This window comes from Coloeus monedula (assembly GCF_965178545.1).
Source record: "Coloeus monedula genome assembly, chromosome: 6".
Classification (NCBI taxonomy): Eukaryota; Metazoa; Chordata; class Aves; order Passeriformes; family Corvidae; genus Coloeus; species Coloeus monedula.
The window spans coordinates 48,344,266-48,363,836 of record NC_138786.1 but is presented as its reverse complement, the minus strand read 5'-3'; the positions used below and the strand labels follow the sequence as shown (position 1 = coordinate 48,363,836).

Genomic DNA, 19,571 nt, shown 5'->3' with positions numbered 1-19,571 from the left:
TATTCTGGGCCATTAAAATAATGGCGAAGAATGTTAGAGGTATAATTTCTATGGAGATGGGTTTTTTCCTTGGTGCAGTTCTATTTTTGAGGTAAATATCTATGGTAGGTTGACTTCTAAGACTCACTGAAGGTACAGGTCCTGTTTCTGCCAAGAAATCAGGCTTCTCAGTCTTTACTTGCGAATTTTCTGAAATGTAAAATCCATTCAGCAGGGGAGCTTGTTAGTAGCACCTCTGCTATGTGGCCTTAAGTAAATGTTCAGTTATGATATTATTCTTTTGATTTATCCTATGGTCCTGGTTTTCTTACTAAGCTTACCGAGGGAAATCTAATGTCTTGCTTGATCAGTAGCTCGCAGCCAGTTTGCTGATAGCTAATATATGAAATGCTCTGTGTGATACTGCTGAACTCTTCAACTGCATGAATTCTTCAGTTCTGTAAGCTGTTCCTGGAGGAACTGTGGTTCTTGACTAGTTTTCCAGGAAGCAGCAGGGTGGGGAGACTGCTCCCTGCATTAGTGTGAGCTAAGTGTGATAGTGAGGCAGGTATGGATCAATGTGCTCACTGACCAGGAGTGCAAGATCAGAACGAGTCTAGTGCCAGAAAAACAGGCTTGGTTAACAGTCCAGTGGTTATCAGAAAAGTTTGTTGTGAGGGAAGAGGCTTGAGGACAAGTCAGGATTTGAATTTGGTGGATCAGTATCAGCGAGGTACCCAGCCAAGTACAGACATACCTACAGCACAGCTGATGCAAGGTTCAAGAATGGGAGCCTGAACTTCTGCTCCCAGCTGAAAGTGGAAGAGGCCCCTGAGAAGGTTCCACACAGGTCACTCAGCTGCATTTTGTCAGAATTGTTCTTAGGCAGAGATGCCTTAACCCCTATGATTGGTGAAAGAGATTGTGGAGCCTGTTGATAAGCTCAGGGTCCTGCCATTGGTAATTCTGGGAAAGCTTTCGCTATTTATGCTTGTAGCGAAGCTGTAAGTTATGACTTTCAGGACTCTGATTACATACACTCACAGCTGTACAAAATAGGAACAATGATGGTACTTGATTGGAACAATGATTCTTGTATTCTAGACATTTTGGTACATCTCTTCATTTCTGATGGGTGCTATTTGAAACACTACTGATAGAGCCCAGAGAGGGTCAAATTAATGCAGTCTGGAACTTTGATGTACCTTTAACAAAGGAAGAAAGACAACTTGGGACTTGAAGCATTTGTTCAGAGGTATAAGCAATTAAGGAAGATAGTTATACTCCAGTGTGTTTCCCTGAATTAATCAAATGAAGAGCAACAGCGAGAGTTCTCTGGTGCAGTACGAACACTGGTGTCTGTTCATGCCTAGAAATTATCTACCACTTTAGGCATTTGAGGAGACTAAGAAATGGATTTTTTGTTGAAAGGACAAGAAAATGATTTAATCTGATACCCTGTGAAACTCTTTAGATGAGCCCATACCCCCAATTAAGTCTTACTTCTGAATACAGTCACATTATATATCCTTTCTAACCTTTGCTGTCTGAATTTGCTTATTTCGTAACTACTTACTTTTTCTTCAGCAGCCTTGTAAAAATAGTAGAATGAATGATTCTCCTGTCAATTTCTAAATATGCATTGAATAAAAGAAAATTATTAGAGGGGACAGTTTAGTGTATATTGTTTAAAATGTTGTTTGTTAACTAAGAAATTGGTAAAACTGTAAAATAGAAGAGTCAATGGCCATACCATTGTGACTGAAGCTATTTGTATTATATTGATACTGATAAATATGCACACAAAGACATTTCAGAAATCTCACAAAAACACACTAGCATTATTCTTCAAGAGGATTCACTACCTATTTAGTGTTTCCAGTACTGTTGCCTCTTGCTGCTATTTCTAGTTCTGAACTGGGAGTCTGTGTTTCTGCCTTACCCTCTTTGAGTGAGACCTTCTGTGGAAGTGCAACATGCAGGCGTCTTTTGGGATGGCTTCTTCCTCACTGGCTGAAGTGTTGCAGTCCTAGCCAGGTGGCAAGTATTTATGCTGAGTGTTGGGACTTCCGTATGTATTTGAATTAGTGTCTGGGAGCTGTTAAATGATCTGATACAAAGTTAGATACTTGGTATCTTTTGGGACAGAATTACTCTCCTCAGCATATTTTTTTTTAATAAAGCCTTCCATGAAAGGGTATTAGGGATGTCCATTGCCATCACTGAACCTTCATGAGAACAATACCTTCTGTGTCTTTTTAACAGGACTGACTTTCCTGCTAGGCTAGAATTTGCATGAAGCACTACTTAAGAAATAGAATTTTTCTTAGGTACAGTTAGTATATTAATAATCATACCACAAAATAGAAATTTGAGGAACTTTGCAAGCAGTTCTGCATTTTTCCAGTATGTGAAGTATATGCTAGGTGATTGCTAAAAGAGAAGCCCCACTATACAGAGAATTTTAGCTAAACTATGGTTTTTCGTGAGTTTGATTTGTCATCTCTAAACCTGATCTGAAAGTTGGTATAGAGAATTTTACTACCCATGCAATAAGGGGGGAATTGTCCTTGACTAAGTGGAAAGTCCATAGCTGTATTAGATTTAACACATTATTTAAATGTGTTATGCCATTTCAGAATACCTCCAAGAGAGAAGTATTCCTCTTTTCTTGCTAGGTCATAACATTTTGAAACCTTCATAACGATGAAGTCAGATTAAGGGAATGAGGCAATTTAATTTGCCAACTAAGAACTACAGACAAGCATAGGAATGTTGTAAGAATGTTGCTGAAAATCATAGAAGAACCCAGTCAAAACATGCATAGTAATTCTATTATTTCTCCATAACAAACATGATGAGAACCAGTAAATAATTCTTGTCTGGATTGGAGAATTTTTCATTGGACTTGTGGAGTCAATCATCAGAGCAGCCCTGAATGCCTTCAGAGAGCTTCTGTCTGGCTACCTGGTTCCCTTCTGTGCCATTGCACACTCTTGCTCCATGGCACTAGGTGCTAGCCAGCCATAGTTATTCCTGACAGATGAAATATGTGCCACCAGAGACAGTACCTCTGACTCTCCAGCTCTATGGGTGGCCTTTGTGTTCTTAGCCCAACAGCACTTAGTTTTCTAGGTTTTGGTTTTGTTGTCTTTTTTTAAATATTGACTTCATTGAAGGAACAATTTTTAAGCTATGTGATAATGTTCCAAGAATATTTTATATGAATATGGAATGCAAGAAAGTTAGTTCAAGACAATTTAATAGCTGATAAGTGTTCTTTCCCTTATATAACATAGTTTCAATTTCTTGAAATTCTTGTACTAGAACTTAACTTGCTCTAGGTTTTAACCAAGCCTTTTGACCCTATCCTACCATCTCTTCGAATAGCAAGGAATTCCCATTAGAGAATACTTACACTATTAAAGAACTTTTAGGGAAGAGTAGCGTTGGTTTTATATATTTACTTTTTACAAGTTACAAAATGTATTTAAGGAGTCAAATTTCACGGTTTGAAAGAATATGATAGTATTATAATTTCAGAATTTGTCATATCTGATGTTCCAGGTAGCAGTCTAGCTCAGTTAAGAACAAAGTATTTGTGCAGTAAGTAGTCAGAAAACAGCAGTCTGTCGTGTTTCAAAGATGACCTTTCATGTAGTTGGAGAAGTGGGTCCTAGTTTTGAATGCTGAAAAGAATGGGTTCAGTGAATACCTGGCTAATCCTCTGTCTAAGTAATGTTTGCACAAAGACTTCTAAATTAAATAAGCCATAAGGTTTTATGACTCAAGTGTCTGTTGGAGCAGTGGTGGCAGTTATTATTTAGATGAAGCTCATCAAGTTAAAGAAGTACTTCAAAGGCTGTATATTTAAATGTTAAATAATACATCTTCAGATGGCATAGTAACTGTCTTAAGACACTTGAGTGCTTTCCACACCTGCATTTACACTTTGGAATTAAAATCACAATTGCTCAAGCTCTGAAGCGTTTCCCCAAAGCAGTATATATATGGCAAATAGATCTTCTCCTCAGTCTTGTGCACATGTGCAGAACAGTGTACTTGGAATATGCCTGAGTGTTCTAAGCCAGATACTCTAAATGCACTTTTCAGTTATACAGGTCTCTATTTCCATAGGGAAATTAATTTGATTTTGTTGGGGCCCTGAACTAATGATGTTCTGCCTATTGAAGGATTTATTATACTATATAACAGTTCCTTGGGATCAGGTCCTCTTCTCTGAGAATTGCAAGGCCTTCACCTCCAAGGTGTTGGGAAACACCCATCCAGAATCTCTTGTCACTATTTCTTTGCCCAGATTGCATGCCCTTTTTGGATGCATTAGGACATTGAATCAGACATTTACAATGCTGCTGGGCTGTGTGAGTTTTGTGGCACTGGAAACTAACACCGTCCTGCCAGCACAGTATCCTCTTAAATCCGACATAGAGGAGTAGTCCTTTTTCTGAAGAGCTGGCTGCAAAAAGGCAGTTTGGACCAGTAGAGGTGAGCCTTTTAAGAGCATGTATAGCATGAGTGATACCTTTGCTGTCTTGATGTCTCATCTGATTCCTGTGATTAGCTTTGGAATCACACTTCTTGTCCCACATACTGTTACAACCTGTTGAGCAGTTGCAAGACTTAACTGTCTGAGCTGCCTTTGCACATGTTAGTAAACTGAATCTGTATTATTGTAGGCCAGGATGGATACTCTAAAGGACACATCCTTCTATGACAGTAGTGACTGTTTCCCTATCAGTCAAGCCTTTCCAGTAAATGTGGTGAGTGTGATTAGTGTCTGCAGCAAAATAGAGTTTGATCCTTTTACTTTTTTTGGTTGATGTTAAAGTGCTTTTTTTGTATTTGTTGAAGGAGGTCATTAGACAACTTTGAAGGCATAAGACCTCTCTGTCACTGAGGAGAAAACTTTACACACGTGCTTTCTACATTTTCAGGTAGTTTCAAATGCCTGCCTACCATTCCTTGGGTATAAAGCAGAGCCAAGCGATGATATCACAAGATCATCAAGAACATGGTGGTGCAAGATTGCCAACCCTCTGTCAGCACTTTTGATTGATTTTTGGAGTTAGGTATTTTGATCTCTGCAGTTGGTGTAATTGTGGTCAAGATGCCCAGGTTGGGGTACATAGTCTTAGCAAAGAAGACACTGTTCTGAGGTAGGGTTTTTCTGGTGAAGTGCTGTCTTCCAGGACAAATGGTAATCTGCATCACACATCTCTTGGATGTCACAGAGTTCTAATGCTCTGCATGAAAGCTGCCCGGTGCCCTTTCATTTTTTGATGAAGGAAAATGAAAATGGGATGTTAAAATAAGTTATGTGGAGATGTACTGAAACTGCCCTGGCAAGTTAAAGCAGTTGCAATTCACTAAGCTGTTTAGATCAGTCAGAATGATAGCAGGGATCTAGGAAGCAATGCAGTACACCATCTTTTTTAATATTGCTGTAGCTGGTGTGGGGAAATTTATATATCTACCCTGTGTGTAGTACTACAGTATTTATTAGAAACAGTCTGGTAATATATACTGGGACAGCCACTGTGTCAGTGTGTTGTTCATCTCGAAGGTAAAATAATAGGGAAATATAACGTGGTTTTCTAATTTAATAGCAAGATGGCTTAACAAAATGAACTGCCTGGCTGTCCCTGTGAATGTATCTATCACTATTCAAGAACTCGTAACAAAATTCTCTGTGGCTTCAAGACAAGTTGTTGCTCTCTTAAGCAGCTAACTGGTTTGAGTAGCCACTTTGTTTACCTTTACTAAAAGATATGTTATTGCATAAACATTCAGAAATTATGCTGAAATGTAAATGTGGAGGGGGTACAAAATAGGATTTGGTTGTGATTTCACAAATGAATGTTGAAATACAGCTTTCAGTGACATTTTGTGACAGAATCACAGAGTGGAAGGGGTTGCTGGAAGTCATCTTGCCCAACCATCCGCACAAATACAATCACCTAGAGCTGGTTGCCCACAGGAAGCCTTTTGAATATCTACAAGGAGGGATACTCCACAACCTTCATGGCCAGCCTGTGCCAGCACTCAGTCCCCCTCACAGTAAAAAAGTGTTTCTTCCTCTGGTCTTGTCTCTAGGCACCATTGAAAAGAGCCTTGCTCCCTCTTCTTTGCATACTTCCTTCAGGCATTTTTGTACTTTGATGAGATCTCCCTGAACTTTCAGGGTCACCTCTTCAGGTGAAACAGTTCCAGCTTTCTCAGCCTTTCCTCAAAGGTTCCCTAAATCATATTTATGGTTCTTTTTGCTGGACTCTGTCCACTACATCCTTGTCTCTCATGTACCCAAGAGACCAGAAAATGACAGAAAATAAAACTGTTATTGGAGATAACATTCTTTGAAAATGGTTTTAAACCCACGTGTAGTGCATAACAGAGGAAACTATTAATGACTTCCTGTAAGAGGCATATTTAACAGTGGCAAATTTACCAAAGTGTTCCTAGTGAAATTTCACACTGCAAAACCTGTGTTTTTTAAGTAACAGCTAGATGTAATTGATGAAGCCTGTAACTTAATAAACCACAACATAAACAGAGGTTTCTAACAAAGAAGTATCTGGATTTTATGACTTCAACTGTTTTGAAGTCAGGACTTTCTACAGTATCTTATGAAGGCAAGTCTGTGTTAATCTGTGGTGGAGTCAGAGTGCTTTGCTTTCAGACAGTCGTCTTGATATCTCACTTTGGCTGCATTATCTTTACTCTTTGGAGAGGTAGCGAGTGAAGAACAGTTTCTTTCTGCGTTTTCCACTCCCCTTCCTTTTCCCCATTCTTCCTCCCTCCCTCCCAGCTGAAGGAAAAAAGAACAGAGATATTGAGTAGGTTTAGACTGGCTGATGGAGGGCTAGGATTTCTGATAATTTTTCTTTGTTTATGCTTTTTATCACATTATATTCCTTAGGATAACAGGTTCTGGAAAAGATTATCAGAGAGAAACAATAGTTGTGTCAAAAGAAAGTGGAATCATGAAAAGTTCATTATTATATGGTTTTGTCTCAGAAGTTAATATTTCAAGTTAATATTTGAACAAAATGAGGCCTTATAACTATTTTGAACTCAGAATTTCATCCCAAAAAACCAGTCACAGTATATGTATTTTAAGAAATACAGTTTAATAATATGCTGCTGGACTGTTTAACTTTTATGCCTTAGGGTAGCACAGAGCACTATTTCTACTTTTAGAAGCTTCTTCTCATTAGTGTAGTCTCTTATATAGCACCTGTTTTAAACTCCAAATCTGAATCTACAAATGTAAAACCTGACTTTTGAAATATTTGCTTTTTTGAACACTCTTCTTTAAAGGACCTATCAGGATCTCTCCCCAAAATGCTAGAAGCATGAAGGATAAGGGAGGAACAATGTTGCATGGCCCAAACACATGTGCTTTCGTCATTAGCAAGGTACAGCATGACCTCATGTTGACCTCAAAGGTAAATCGCTACCAGGGAACAATTATACATGCCTGTGAAAGCAGCTTAGTTTTGAACATAGTCAAGAGAATAATTCAGTGCATAGAATAAAATTGAATTTACAACGCTGTCTGCCTTTCCCTTTCTGTCTTGTCTCTCTCCAAGTCTCTTCTTGAGATAATGTTGTTTTTTATATATGTGTTTGTTGTGAAAGAAAACAACTTTTCTAGAGGTCATAACAAATTCCTAAATATGGGGAACCCAAAGGATCTTGTATCCAATTTAGTCAAATTGTACATCTTACAAAGAAATTCCCTTTTTAATGAAAAGTTTCATTTGTTATCTAGAGCACTGGTATTGCAGCCTTCAGAATGTATATCTATGTTACTTGGGGAATCTTGTGTAATTCTGAAATGTATAAATCATTTTAGGCTTATGGGAGAGTTTTTTTTTTTAATACTAGTAGGTTAATTTTTGTGTGTTTATCTTAGATTGCAGCACAGACTTATGACATTTTATTTTTTCATAGAAGACTAAATATTCTGTAGCATTATGTGATACATCTCTACATATGATGGAATATTATTTAGCTAGCAGTTCTGAGCTATTTGGAGAAGAATTGCTGCCAGCATTTCGGAACTGTTAGCCATATCTGTCCCATATCGTTTGTATAATATAGTTGTTTGATGTAAATTTTTTTTTTTTTTCTAGAACGAGAGAGCATATTCCTTCTGTGGAACAATAGAATATATGGCTCCAGATATTGTAAGAGGGGGAGACACAGGACATGATAAGGTATGTTCTGAGTTTATTACTGAAAAGAAACTAATTTTTCAGTCAACATGTTGCTCAGTTTGGGTGGTTTTTGTAAAATATGATGTTGTCTTATTTAAGTATGTGTTGGTTTAGGTTGTCCTAAAATAGATTATTTCCTGTGTATTCAGTTGTCTGTTGATGTATTTTCCTTTTCAGATCTGAGGTAAAGGGCATGTTTATAAAGGTATTGAGGCTTATTTTTGTTCTGTTCAAAATTTTTTCTAAACATGCTGTGGGACAATAAACTAGTTGACACTTATTTGCCTTTGCATGAAAAACTAGTTCAGAGTGGAAAGTGACTTGTTTGTGGCTAATTCTGATATACATGTTAAATTGGACATCAGAGAAATCTGTTATACTTACTGAGGTATGGGATGGGTTATTAATGTTATAAGTGTTCTCATATTGTAAAAATTAATTGTTTGGCTTGCGACTCAAGTTTTATTACACAGTAAAGTGTCAGTAGTTGATAGACAAGATCAAGACAACAACAATTAACAGATTATTTTTAAAACAAACAAAAAACCCTACTGTCCAAAATAATTCTACAATATTCCTAGATAATTTATTCTGATTGCTCACTATACTTGGTAGTTTTGGAGAATATTGAATCTATGTCGTTTTTTGCTGTAGACTGAGTTGATTTGTCTTTCTGTTGTGGATCATGGAATGTAGTTGATTATGGTTCTGGTCTAAGAACTGGAAAAGTCTGACTTTTGCCCGAGAAAGTTCTTTCTTTTTCTTCTCTATGCATTCTGTGTCTCTTTTGGTCTGAGTTTACCTTCAGTTAGGGAGCATTGTAGTGGGCACAGCTGGGATTTGGCAGTTTGAAGTATAGCAGAATGACCTCCCTGATTCTTCTACTACACATAAAATAAAGTGTGCTTTGTCTTTTCACTGAGTCATTGTTTCACATCTACCTTGAATTCCACTGTAACCTCTTTGTCTTTTTCTACTATACTGATTGCCCAGTTGCTGTTAAAAATGGAATTCAAACTTGCGTATTGAAGCTCTTTCCTGCACTCTCTTAATTTAGTCATTCCACCTCCAGAGCATCTCTTGGATTTCTCAGTCATGTTGAATTATGATTCTGGCTTCTCAAAGCTTACAAATTCAGTCTTGTTGCTGACTTGAAGAGGAATCTCTCTTCTGTTACCTTTGGTTCTCTCTGATACTTCCATCAGATGTTGTGCAGTCATACGGTGTTTTATAACGAATAGCTTCACAGTTTGATGGTGAATGTTAGCTGATCAATAGGGGTGATTTTGCAGTTATGTGTGTGATGTTAGTTGTTTACACCACACACTCACTACCTTACCATTGGCAGTGTCATGTATTGTCATTTTAGAAGGTTTTTAGTGTATTTTATACTTACTGCATATCTAGCAACTCAAAGACCTTACAAAAAGAGAAAACAAGATTGCTTTAGTATGCTGTGCTCTCATTAGTCAGTATTTATCATCTGTAATCTCTTCTAGTTGATTGCAGTGTTTGTCTTAAGGACTTGCTCTAGTATTTCAGTATTTATTTTTTTGAAGTTTGATTTCTGATTCTGCAAATCCTCCTTTTCTTTTGGAAAAACACATGCCAAGAAGAAATTCTTTGGGATTTTCTCTGAGAATTATGTATTTGTAAAGATAATTAGTAACAGTGCAGAGACTTCTTCAGTGAGTTCTAGACACTCTTGGCTGAATATATCAGAAATCAGATTCTGTGTATTTTGAAGCAAAACCAAATAAAATGTGTGGTGATTGTCATGATTTCACTGGCTGTCTTCCTGTATTGTGTTAATATTGCCAACACAAGTAAAGCAGAAGTTTCATTGATTTTTCAGATTTCATGGCTGTGAACCTGAGAAGGTCAAACACCTGTAATTAATTTCATTGAAAGGACTAAACTGCTTCCTTTATTATTCATAGTAGCATCCTTCCTTTTGAAAGAGAGAAATATTTTTTAAGTTATGAGAGATATGAATAATATGATGAGTATATGAGAAGCCAAATATCCCATGTGTTACCACAGTCCATCTCTCTAAGGCCCATGAGGTGCAGTGGTGGCACTGGATGGCCATGACTGAACAGTGCCTGTGCCATCTGGAGCTGCCCATGCAAAATGGATAGCAGGGGAAGTAGCAGGAACCAAAATGCAGTAAACTGTCAAAGTGGGAGTAACAAGGCTCATGCTAGATCCTTAATAAAGTTCTTTAGCAAACAAAACCACTGTTTTACCCATGATCCATTGCAGCAGTAGCATGTTGGAGACATGGTTTTTCTGAAAGCTCTGTCTGAGTGAACCAGCAAAGAGGTGAAACATGAACTGGCTGAAACTGTGTTCAAGGTTGGAAATGTCACAGATTTAATAACAGGAAAGAACGGTGCTTTTAAGCAGGTTCCTTAAAAATCTCTCTGGTTTGGAATATCTGACAGAAGCAGATACTACCTAAGTGAAAAATTTCAGGATCCTAAATAGACAAATAGTGGTCCAGATAATTAAACATTAAAAAGTTGTTGTTGTTGACAACAACCAAATATTGAATGCCATCTAGAGGGACCTGGATAAGCTCAAGAAGAGGCCATGCAAATCCTAGGAGTTTTAACAAGACCAAGTGCAAGGTGCTGCACCTCGGTGAGGGCAATCCCTGATATCAACACAGGCTGGGGATGAACAGATCAGAGCAGCCCTGCTGAGAAGGACCTGGGGGTGCTGGTGAGTGAGAGGCTGGACATGACCCATCCATGGGCACTCACAGCCCAGAGAGGCAAACGTGTCCTGGGCTGCATCCAAAGCAGCGTGGTCAGCAGGGTGAGGGAGGGGATTCTGCCCCTCTGCTCTGTTCTGTTGAGACCCCAGCTGGAGTGCTGCATCCAGCTCTGGAGTTCTCTGCACAGGAAGGACATGGACCTGTTGAAGCAAGTCCAGAGAAGGGGCACCAAAGTGATGAGAGGGATCCTCTCCTATAAGGAAAGGCTGAGACAATTGGAATTGTTCAGCCTGGAGAAGGCCTAATTGCAACTTTCCAGTACCTGAAAGGAACCTACAAGATGAAGAGAGACTTTTTACAAGGGCATGTAGTGACAGGACAAGGGGGAATGGCTTTAAACTGAAAGAGGAGATATTTAGATTAGATATTAGGATGAAATTCTTTACTGTGAGGCTGATGAGGTACTGGAACAGGTTGCTCAGAGAAGTTGTGAATGCTCCGTACCTGAAAATGTTCAAGGCTGGATTGAACGGGGCTCTGAGCAACCAGATTTAATGGAAGGTGTCCTTGTCCATTGCAGGAAGTTGGAACAAGATGGCATTTAAGGTCCCTTCCAATCCAAACTATTCTATGATTCCGTAGCATTTTTAGGTGCCTGGATTAACTGTGGCCTGTGATCTTAAACTGTGCTTTTTGAACATTCTTTAATTTCATTCTCAATCTTGTGAAAGTTCAAGTTCCACTACTTCTTAGCAAGCCTTAGGTTCCTCTGTTATTTTGAGTGCGTATTAGAATTCATATCACATGACAATGGTAAACATAAAAATTAATTCTGGCAGGAAAACAAAAGGAGCTTGAGTAGTCAGTGTAAAGAGTTCAGATTGAGAAATAAGTTGAAGAAGCTAAGTGGAAAGATTACAATATAAAATTAATTTATCACAGGAAATACCTTCAATCAGTACAACAGTTGTTTCTTCTTCATTGTATCCCATTTTGCCTTCGTATTGATAGGTAGGTTCTTCCTATGCTAGTTGCTTTCTAAGAGAATTGTTTTGTTCCTTCCTTTGTTAACAATTTTACTTCAGTGTATCATAACATACATAATTATTGTTGTTCTCTAGGCTGTTGATTGGTGGAGTGTTGGTGTTCTTATGTATGAATTATTAACTGGAGCATCACCATTTACAGTCGACGGAGAGAAGAATTCCCAAGCAGAGATTTCTAGGTAAGATTCAAAGCAGTGAAGTATATGTGCTTGCTAACAGATGATCCTTATACTGTAATATATGTTTTATGAGAGTTTGTTAATTTAAAATTTAGGAAGAAAGTGCTGCCATGGTAACATTTTATGTGCTCCAGTTCTGTTTAATAGAATGACATCTGAAAGTAGATAGGTTTTATTAGCTAATAGAACCAACTTTTACAAAAAACCTGTTTTGTTTAAACTACAGTGGAACCATAGCTTTGTAGATACTTACCTGTTGCATGGTTACCGTTGAAGAAGAATTCAAATGAAATATCAAATTGTATGTAAATAGAATTATCACATTCAAAATCTTAATACATTAGAGATATCTTTAGCTAGAGGTATTTTTTAAATCAGCTCTTGCTAGGTCACTCTGGCAGACTGCAGATTTAAAGTGTCAGAGTGTACCCTACTCCTACCTTTTTGTTACAAATAATGTTTGTTTTATTAGTGTATAATATGAAACAAAGAAAGTGATCTTTGCAAGGCCCACTTGCATAACTGAGAAGAAATGAGTATGATACTTACAGAAATGAAATAACCTATACCATTCTTACCTTTTACATGTAAACTTTTTGTTATGTTCAGTAACCTCTACACTTTAAAGGTTTGTTTTCAGTACCTGTGTAAAAACACTGGAACATTTTAAAAAGCCAAACCAATAAGCTTCCCCAAAACACATAACTGAAATCTCTCCCAAAACAAACATTTCCTTTTACTGGATTTCTTTTGGAACAGAAGTTGAGGTCTTCAATTGCTCAAATTACTAACTGCTGTCAAAATGAGCTTGTAAGTCCAGTCCCCAGAGTAAGAATAGTCTTGCTTGTATTGGAAGGTATTGTCATGCTTCTAACCCTCACCTAAAATCACTTGATATTTAAGGTTGTAATGGATGATAGAACATACCTCAGTTATTTAGATAATTTATTTTACTTACGTTATAAATTCAGGCATTTTCTTGGGAAATGGAGGCCTGTGTATTGGTTTTTACTTCTCTACCAGAGCAGGAAACTTGGACGGTCACTAGAAAAAATACAGGGGAGAGGTGAGTCCATTAACAAAACAAAATTTGGGACTTCACCATCTTGGTCATTATATTGCAGTTAAAACTTCAGTTATCTCTTTCTCGCCTATTTAAGGTTAGGAGTTTGGTTGACTAGTTGCTTATGCCATGGCTGAATTTGGTAATTTTGATTTCCAAGATGTACTGGATGGGACTCTGAAGGAGTAACACGGTTTTTTTTAGAGAGAACTTTGAACTGAATTTTACAGGTATAGTTTCCCAAAACCTGGGAAACTTTTTAGTTATGTATTCTACAGGACTTGACTTGGTAGGCCCTTATGTGGTCTTTAAGATAATAATATTTCTGATAATTTGAGTAACTGCAAGGTTGTTAACATCTGTCCTCTGACACCTAATAACTTATTTTCTGATCTTTAGTTGTGGCAAGTTTACTGTGTTGCTGCTCAGTCTGTTTTTGTTCTGGTGGGTGTTTATGCTACACATTTATAGACAGCAGTCCTGTAGTATTTCAGCTTTTATTTTGATAAATTTAGAAGTTAAATTCTTACAGTTTCCTATATTAAAGATGTTCCCCAATCTTCCTGTTTCCTGAAAAAGCCTTTTCTTAACTCAGCTTGTGTTGTTCTATCTTACATACAGGCAATTTATTCTTGTTGATGTTTCAAGAGGCTCTTGTTTAGAGGAAGGAAGAATTTACCATCTGAACAAAAAAATACTTCTTCCTTTTTCTTGGGTTCCTCTTGTTGATGCCAGTGGTGGTCTGGTAGATCTAATTCCTTCTCCTCTTTTGTCACTTTCAACTGATAACCCTCTAGTTTACAGTTGAGATCTTTTTATTTCCAGCTATATTACTGCATTTCTGACTTGATTTCATCTATCTTGTGTTACTTCTGTACTCCTAAGACCCACTGGTTTCTGAACCCTTTCCATTGATAGCAATTTCTGTGTTGGATGACTTCAGTTTTGTGTGCTTGCAGTTTGTCACGAATGTTATGCTCCTTTGAAGAGCATATGAGAACAGTGCTGCTGCCCTGGCTGCTGCACTGAGTTGTGTGGGACCTTTCGGGGAATGGTGACTGCTGCATGCCTTTGAGAGCAGCAGGAGTGTGTTTGGAGCTTTCCCTGAGGATAGCGTAAAGCAGGCAGAACAGAAACCAGCTGTTGAGAGTTGCCACTGATCATGAAGTTACTGGCACTGGTACAGAGATATGAGTCGGTACAAATTTCTATCTTGATAGCAAAGTTGTTCTAGCCAGAAATTATATTGGTTAACCTAAATATGCTTTAACTTGCCAATTGCAGCAGACTTAGAGAATTCAGTTTTTTACTTGCTCACAAGCTCTTGAAAGCATGGTTTCCATGGCCTTTTATTTTTCTGAGTTCAGGGAAAAAAAGCCTTCTAAATGGATTCAGGTCCTTTTTTTATTTCACCTAGGTAGGAAGTAACCTTTGATATTTTTAGATAATATTACTCCTTTGTGTGGCACAATGGCTGTCTGGTGTTAAATCTAAGCATGAAACTTTATTCTAAAATATCTCTCTAATGGAGAGTTCAGGTTTTGTGTCAGAAATAATGTGTAGTTTCTATTTTTTTTTTTTTTCTGATGAGAAATTGGGTTGTTCTTTTATCATAATCTTTTTGGCAACACTGTGGACTTCTCTTTCATGGAAAATGCAACTTAAGTAAGTGTATACTTTACCTTACATCTCTGTCTCTGAAGACTCTTTGTTCACATGCTTGGTATTACGGGTTATTAAACTATTAAGTTAAAAAAAAAAATTCACATAGCTACTCCAATATCTCTCCTTTTCTAGTGCACCCTCTCCCCTTTCTTTTCCCTTGTTCCCAAATCTTCCTTTGATTTTTGAGAATTCTGAGCTTATATTGCTGCAGAGCCAGGGATAAGACTCATCCTGCAAAAGCATAGGCAAGGGCTGGGATTGATTACACACTCAGTATTTTCAGTTTGACTAGGAGTAATTTGTAGTGCTGAATTGAAAGACAGACAAATCCATTTTAGGGGGCTGACTTTTGAGGGCCCTGTCATGTATAGGACTTAAAATGAACAGGAACGTTTTTGGAGTATTAGTGTGCAGCTGCGCAGCAGCCTAGAAAATCTTACCAGTTTTGGGATTATGAATAGATAGAAACCTATATTTTTTTTTTCATTTGTATACGTCTATAGATCTATAAAATAATCTCTAGAAGTATATGATGCCATATTGGCATACTAACGCCAGTAGCAGCCTGGGGTCTTTGTTTGATGTAGTTGGTTAGACTTTATTTAAACTTCATGGAGGACAGCTGAAATTTGACAATCTGTTAGATTCATCTGTGATCCTGCAAGAAACCTTTTCTTCATAGAGCTGTTGGCAAGATGCATAGCAGCTGTATACTGGGATGCCCTTCTTTATTGATTTCCTTCTTTAATCTGTGCCTGTGAGAACTCTAGTGATTAAAAGAGCTTTTAAAAGATGGAACCGTCATTAAATCCGACTTCTAATTTGCATGATGTCTTCTGGTATTTTTTCCTAGAGCTTATAGCTGCCTATCTATAATGTACAGCATTTGTCGGTTTACATGCACATCAGAGTGCACCAGTGACTCTGCCTATAGATCCATTCAACCGTTCAGTAAAACAGATGGTTTTAAGAAAGCTTTAAGTATTGTAGCAAAATTTCTGACTTGCCTAGGACCAGGGATACACATACGTATCTGACTGCTCCAAATTGGAATAAAAGAACAAGGAGTTTAACATGACTTGTTCTGAGGTGACAGGATCATTCTCAAATATGAAGGTGAAAACTCTGCTTTGGAAGTCTTGTCCATTTGCCCTTTAACAAGGTTACAGCCTGGGGTTGCTTTCTCTTATTTCCCGTGCATGCAGGGACATGTATCTTTTTGATGATGCTTGTAACACAATGCCTCAGTTTAGAGACCAGTTGAGGAGAAAACACTCTGGAATGAGTCACCTCCTTTAAAAAGGGTTCCAACGATCCCTTTCAGCCAATAGGAAATGAATACTAGTGGATGAAAGTGAGAAAAAACCACCTCAACCGTTTATTGACAAACGGAATGCCCAATGGGAAAAAGGTAACTAAATGCTAGATATTAAACTGTCAGACCTCACCCCCCCACACACACACTAGAACAAAAAGCCCAAAATTCCAGGGAAAAAAAAAAACAAACCACCAGCTTGCCACCTACCTACCTACTGGTAGAAGATAGCAGCTCCTCTCTCAGGGAAAAAAAAACCACCTAAAAACCAGGAGATTCAAACAACAGTTTGGGCAAACAGGTGGGAACCTGACTCTCTGACATTGGTCCCCTCTTCACAGCAGATGAAAAGGGTGGGGTTGGTGTGCTTTCTCTCACTGGCTCAGGTTTTCTGAGGTCTGGGGCTGAGACAGAGTGGCCCCTCTACTCCTGCTGGTCCTGACTGACTCCTGTCCTGCAGGTCCTGTTATCTCTGGTCTCAGAATTAAACTAACTGTCCAGTTTACCTTGGAAAAGTTGCCAAAGGATTGCTGCTGCAGCTTGTCCAAGGCCAGGGAAAGGGAAAAAACTTCTTGCCTGGGCTAACAGAAAAATCAAGGTAGCTAAGCAAAAAAAACAGACCCTGAGGCACCCTGGACACCTGGGGGAGTGAGGCTTTGAAAAAAACCCTGAAGAGCCCAAGGCTCCCTCCTCCTCTGCACCCACCTTAAAGATACAGCACCCATTTTTGGGCATAAAGCAGAGGATCAGGGAATAGACTATCATCATACATCACCACAAGGCACACAATTCTCAGGGCACTGTAGAATTAGATTAAGCACCTCCTTTTCTTCCTTATCATCCATTAGTGTGTCCTTTGCATTATCATGTATGTTCTTGGTCTGCAGTATTTATGGGGAAAACTCATCAGAGCTCAAGTTCCTGAAAAACAATACCAGTGGGGTTACTCCTAGTTCTGCGTAGTCTGCCATAGAGAAGGGTAAGATGGAAATGATTCATGACTTCAAAGTGTTAAACTTTTTGACCTATGCAAGGGGTGGTTTCTCTGAGTGTTCAGTACAGCCAGAGTTCTCTCATCAGCAGGGTAATCTCAGCTTGCTGCAGCTCAGAGGGCTTATACCAGGCCAGGAAAAGCAATAAATACAGCAGAGTATTCCTTCAGCTTTCCCAATTGCCACTTGGGATACTTAATTCTTCCTGCTTGCTTCTGTCACTGTTACTGGATCACTTCCATGAACAATGTGGACAATCCCATAAAAACATGAAATGTACAAAAGAATGGTGGTGATTGAGAAAAGGGTTATTAATGCTAAAGCCCATAACTTCTTTACAGAAGCACACGCATCCCAAAAACGATGTTGATACATGCGAGCTTCCTTCCTCTGAACACTGTATGGGCTGCTGTTAGAGCCTTGAGTGACTTAACTGTCGGTACAGCCCTTCAGTAATGTTGAACTAGTGAAACTGAGCTGTCTTTACTTGATCAAGCTGCTTCACAAATATCTGCTCTCTCACATGTTGATCCAATCTGGTCTTTCTTTTCTGGCAGCTTGATTTCAATCCTAATTAATGTGTATGCAGCTTCACATACTTCATGATAATTTTATGTAGTTCCTGGAACTTCTAAAGAACGTAGCTTCATTCTTCACTGCCTCTGTAATATGGTTCTGTGAACCAATCCAGAGCATCATCAGTGTTTTCTAATATCAGTCAACCTCAAAAGTATTTCTGAATTAAAGCCACTGGCATTTATAAATACAACTTACAGGAGTCTCCTTGTAATGGAGCATGGCAAAATGCTGCCTTTCCTGCAGTGGGTTGGGGCATGGAGGGTCAACAGATGGAAGATACTTCTCAGTACAAAACTTACTGGATGTCTTCTGGAAATACAGTACAGCAAAGAGGAAAACAGTTTAGGAGGTTCCTAGAGTGTGTGGAAGAGAACTTGCTCTAGAATTTCCCTTTTGATTTCTAAGGACATCCCAGAGTTTCAATCTCATTGCTTTAGAAATCAATTTCAAAAAAATACTGACTGGAGGGGCTTTTCCCCCTTCTGAGAGCCCAAAGACAACCTGCTGCTTTCCGGGATCTTTGCTACTTACCTTTCGGATTCTTTCATCAAAAAGGTTGATAAAGAAGCTTTTTCAGACTTCTCTAACCACAGTGATTTTCAAGCTATGAAAACACTGTAGATTTCATTGGTCCTCCTGTAAATAAAGTAGTTTTTCTATCAAGGTGTCCTGTCTTCTGTCTCTAGAACAGGAAGGTTTTCTTACTTCCTTACCTGCTTCCCCTTTCTGAGACTGGGGGATTTCTGAAGAGACTGAATCTTTACTTCTCCATCACTCCTACAGTATAGGAATACTCTTGTTTAGTGATGTTTAAATTTGGTATTAACATCCCTAATTGAAAAATCATTTGATAAGATTGTGCTTTCTTCTCCTTTTCTATAAAGTGAAATGTGTCCAGAAGTTGAAGAGAGGTCTTATGGTTGCTGTTACTTCTGCTAGCAGAATGGCTGTGATTTAGACCCTTACTGGCAGATCATCCATATGTCATTTAAAAAAACAATCCTGGACCTCTACACCATCTTAAAACTCAGAGTGTATTTTTCTAACTCCTTTCAGCGTTACTTAAACCAGAGGTTAGCTTGCTTTGTCTTTTTGTTTGCTTGAAATTGGATACTGCGTCAGTAGAAGCTACCCCTGAGATATGTGCATTTTGAACTTGGTTCTGTCCTTCCACATTGCCAGAACAGGATTATTTAGGAAGCAATCTGTTTGCATCTATTTTTGGACTAATCCAAGAAGCTAGAGATTTCAAGATAAAAATTTTCTCATGGGATAACTGACTCTAAAGGATATGTCATGCGTAACTTTCAACAAAATTTAGGAATGTCGTGCAGTGATCAACTTAAGCTCTGGCAGAAACATGTAATAGTTGAGATTTTAGTATTGCCATGAACTCTTGTCATTTGAGCCTCAGCCTCTCATGGCTTCAAAATCTTTCAGTCTGTGTTTAGTGGAGGCACTGTAAGTCCTTCTATGAAGTCACCACAGTGAGAGTATGCGTCAGGCTGTATAGACACCAAACTGTACATGAGGCAGCAATATGCCCATGTGGCAAAGGCAGCAAATGGTATCCTGGGCTGCTTTACACAAAGTATGGTCAGGTTGAGGGATATGATCCTTCCGCTCTACTCAGCACTGGTGAGGCCACACCTGGAGTACTCAATTCCACTTCTGGTCTCTCCAGTGCATGAGAGTGATATATTGGAGAGAGTCCAGCAAAGGGCTGCCAAGAATGTGAGGAAAGGCTGAGAAGGGTGGTGCTCTTCTGCCTGGAGAAGGGAAGGCTCAGGG

General features: G+C 38.5%; 1 protein-coding gene across 2 annotated transcripts in view; it reads left to right on the top strand.

The window, feature by feature from the left end:
- Positions 1-19,571, top strand: part of RPS6KA5 (ribosomal protein S6 kinase A5) — a 74,651-nt gene that overhangs the window by 35,762 nt on the left and 19,318 nt on the right. Inside the window, exons 2-4 of one of the 2 annotated variants that reach the window (XM_082283385.1) lie at positions 7,318-7,445; positions 8,136-8,219; positions 12,063-12,166. In XM_082283385.1, the coding sequence (XP_082139511.1) occupies positions 7,353-7,445; positions 8,136-8,219; positions 12,063-12,166 (281 nt within the window). In that variant the 5' untranslated portion in view covers positions 7,318-7,352. The remainder of the gene's footprint in view (positions 1-7,317; positions 7,446-8,135; positions 8,220-12,062; positions 12,167-19,571) is intronic. The other variant, XM_082283384.1, reaches the window with a different exon arrangement.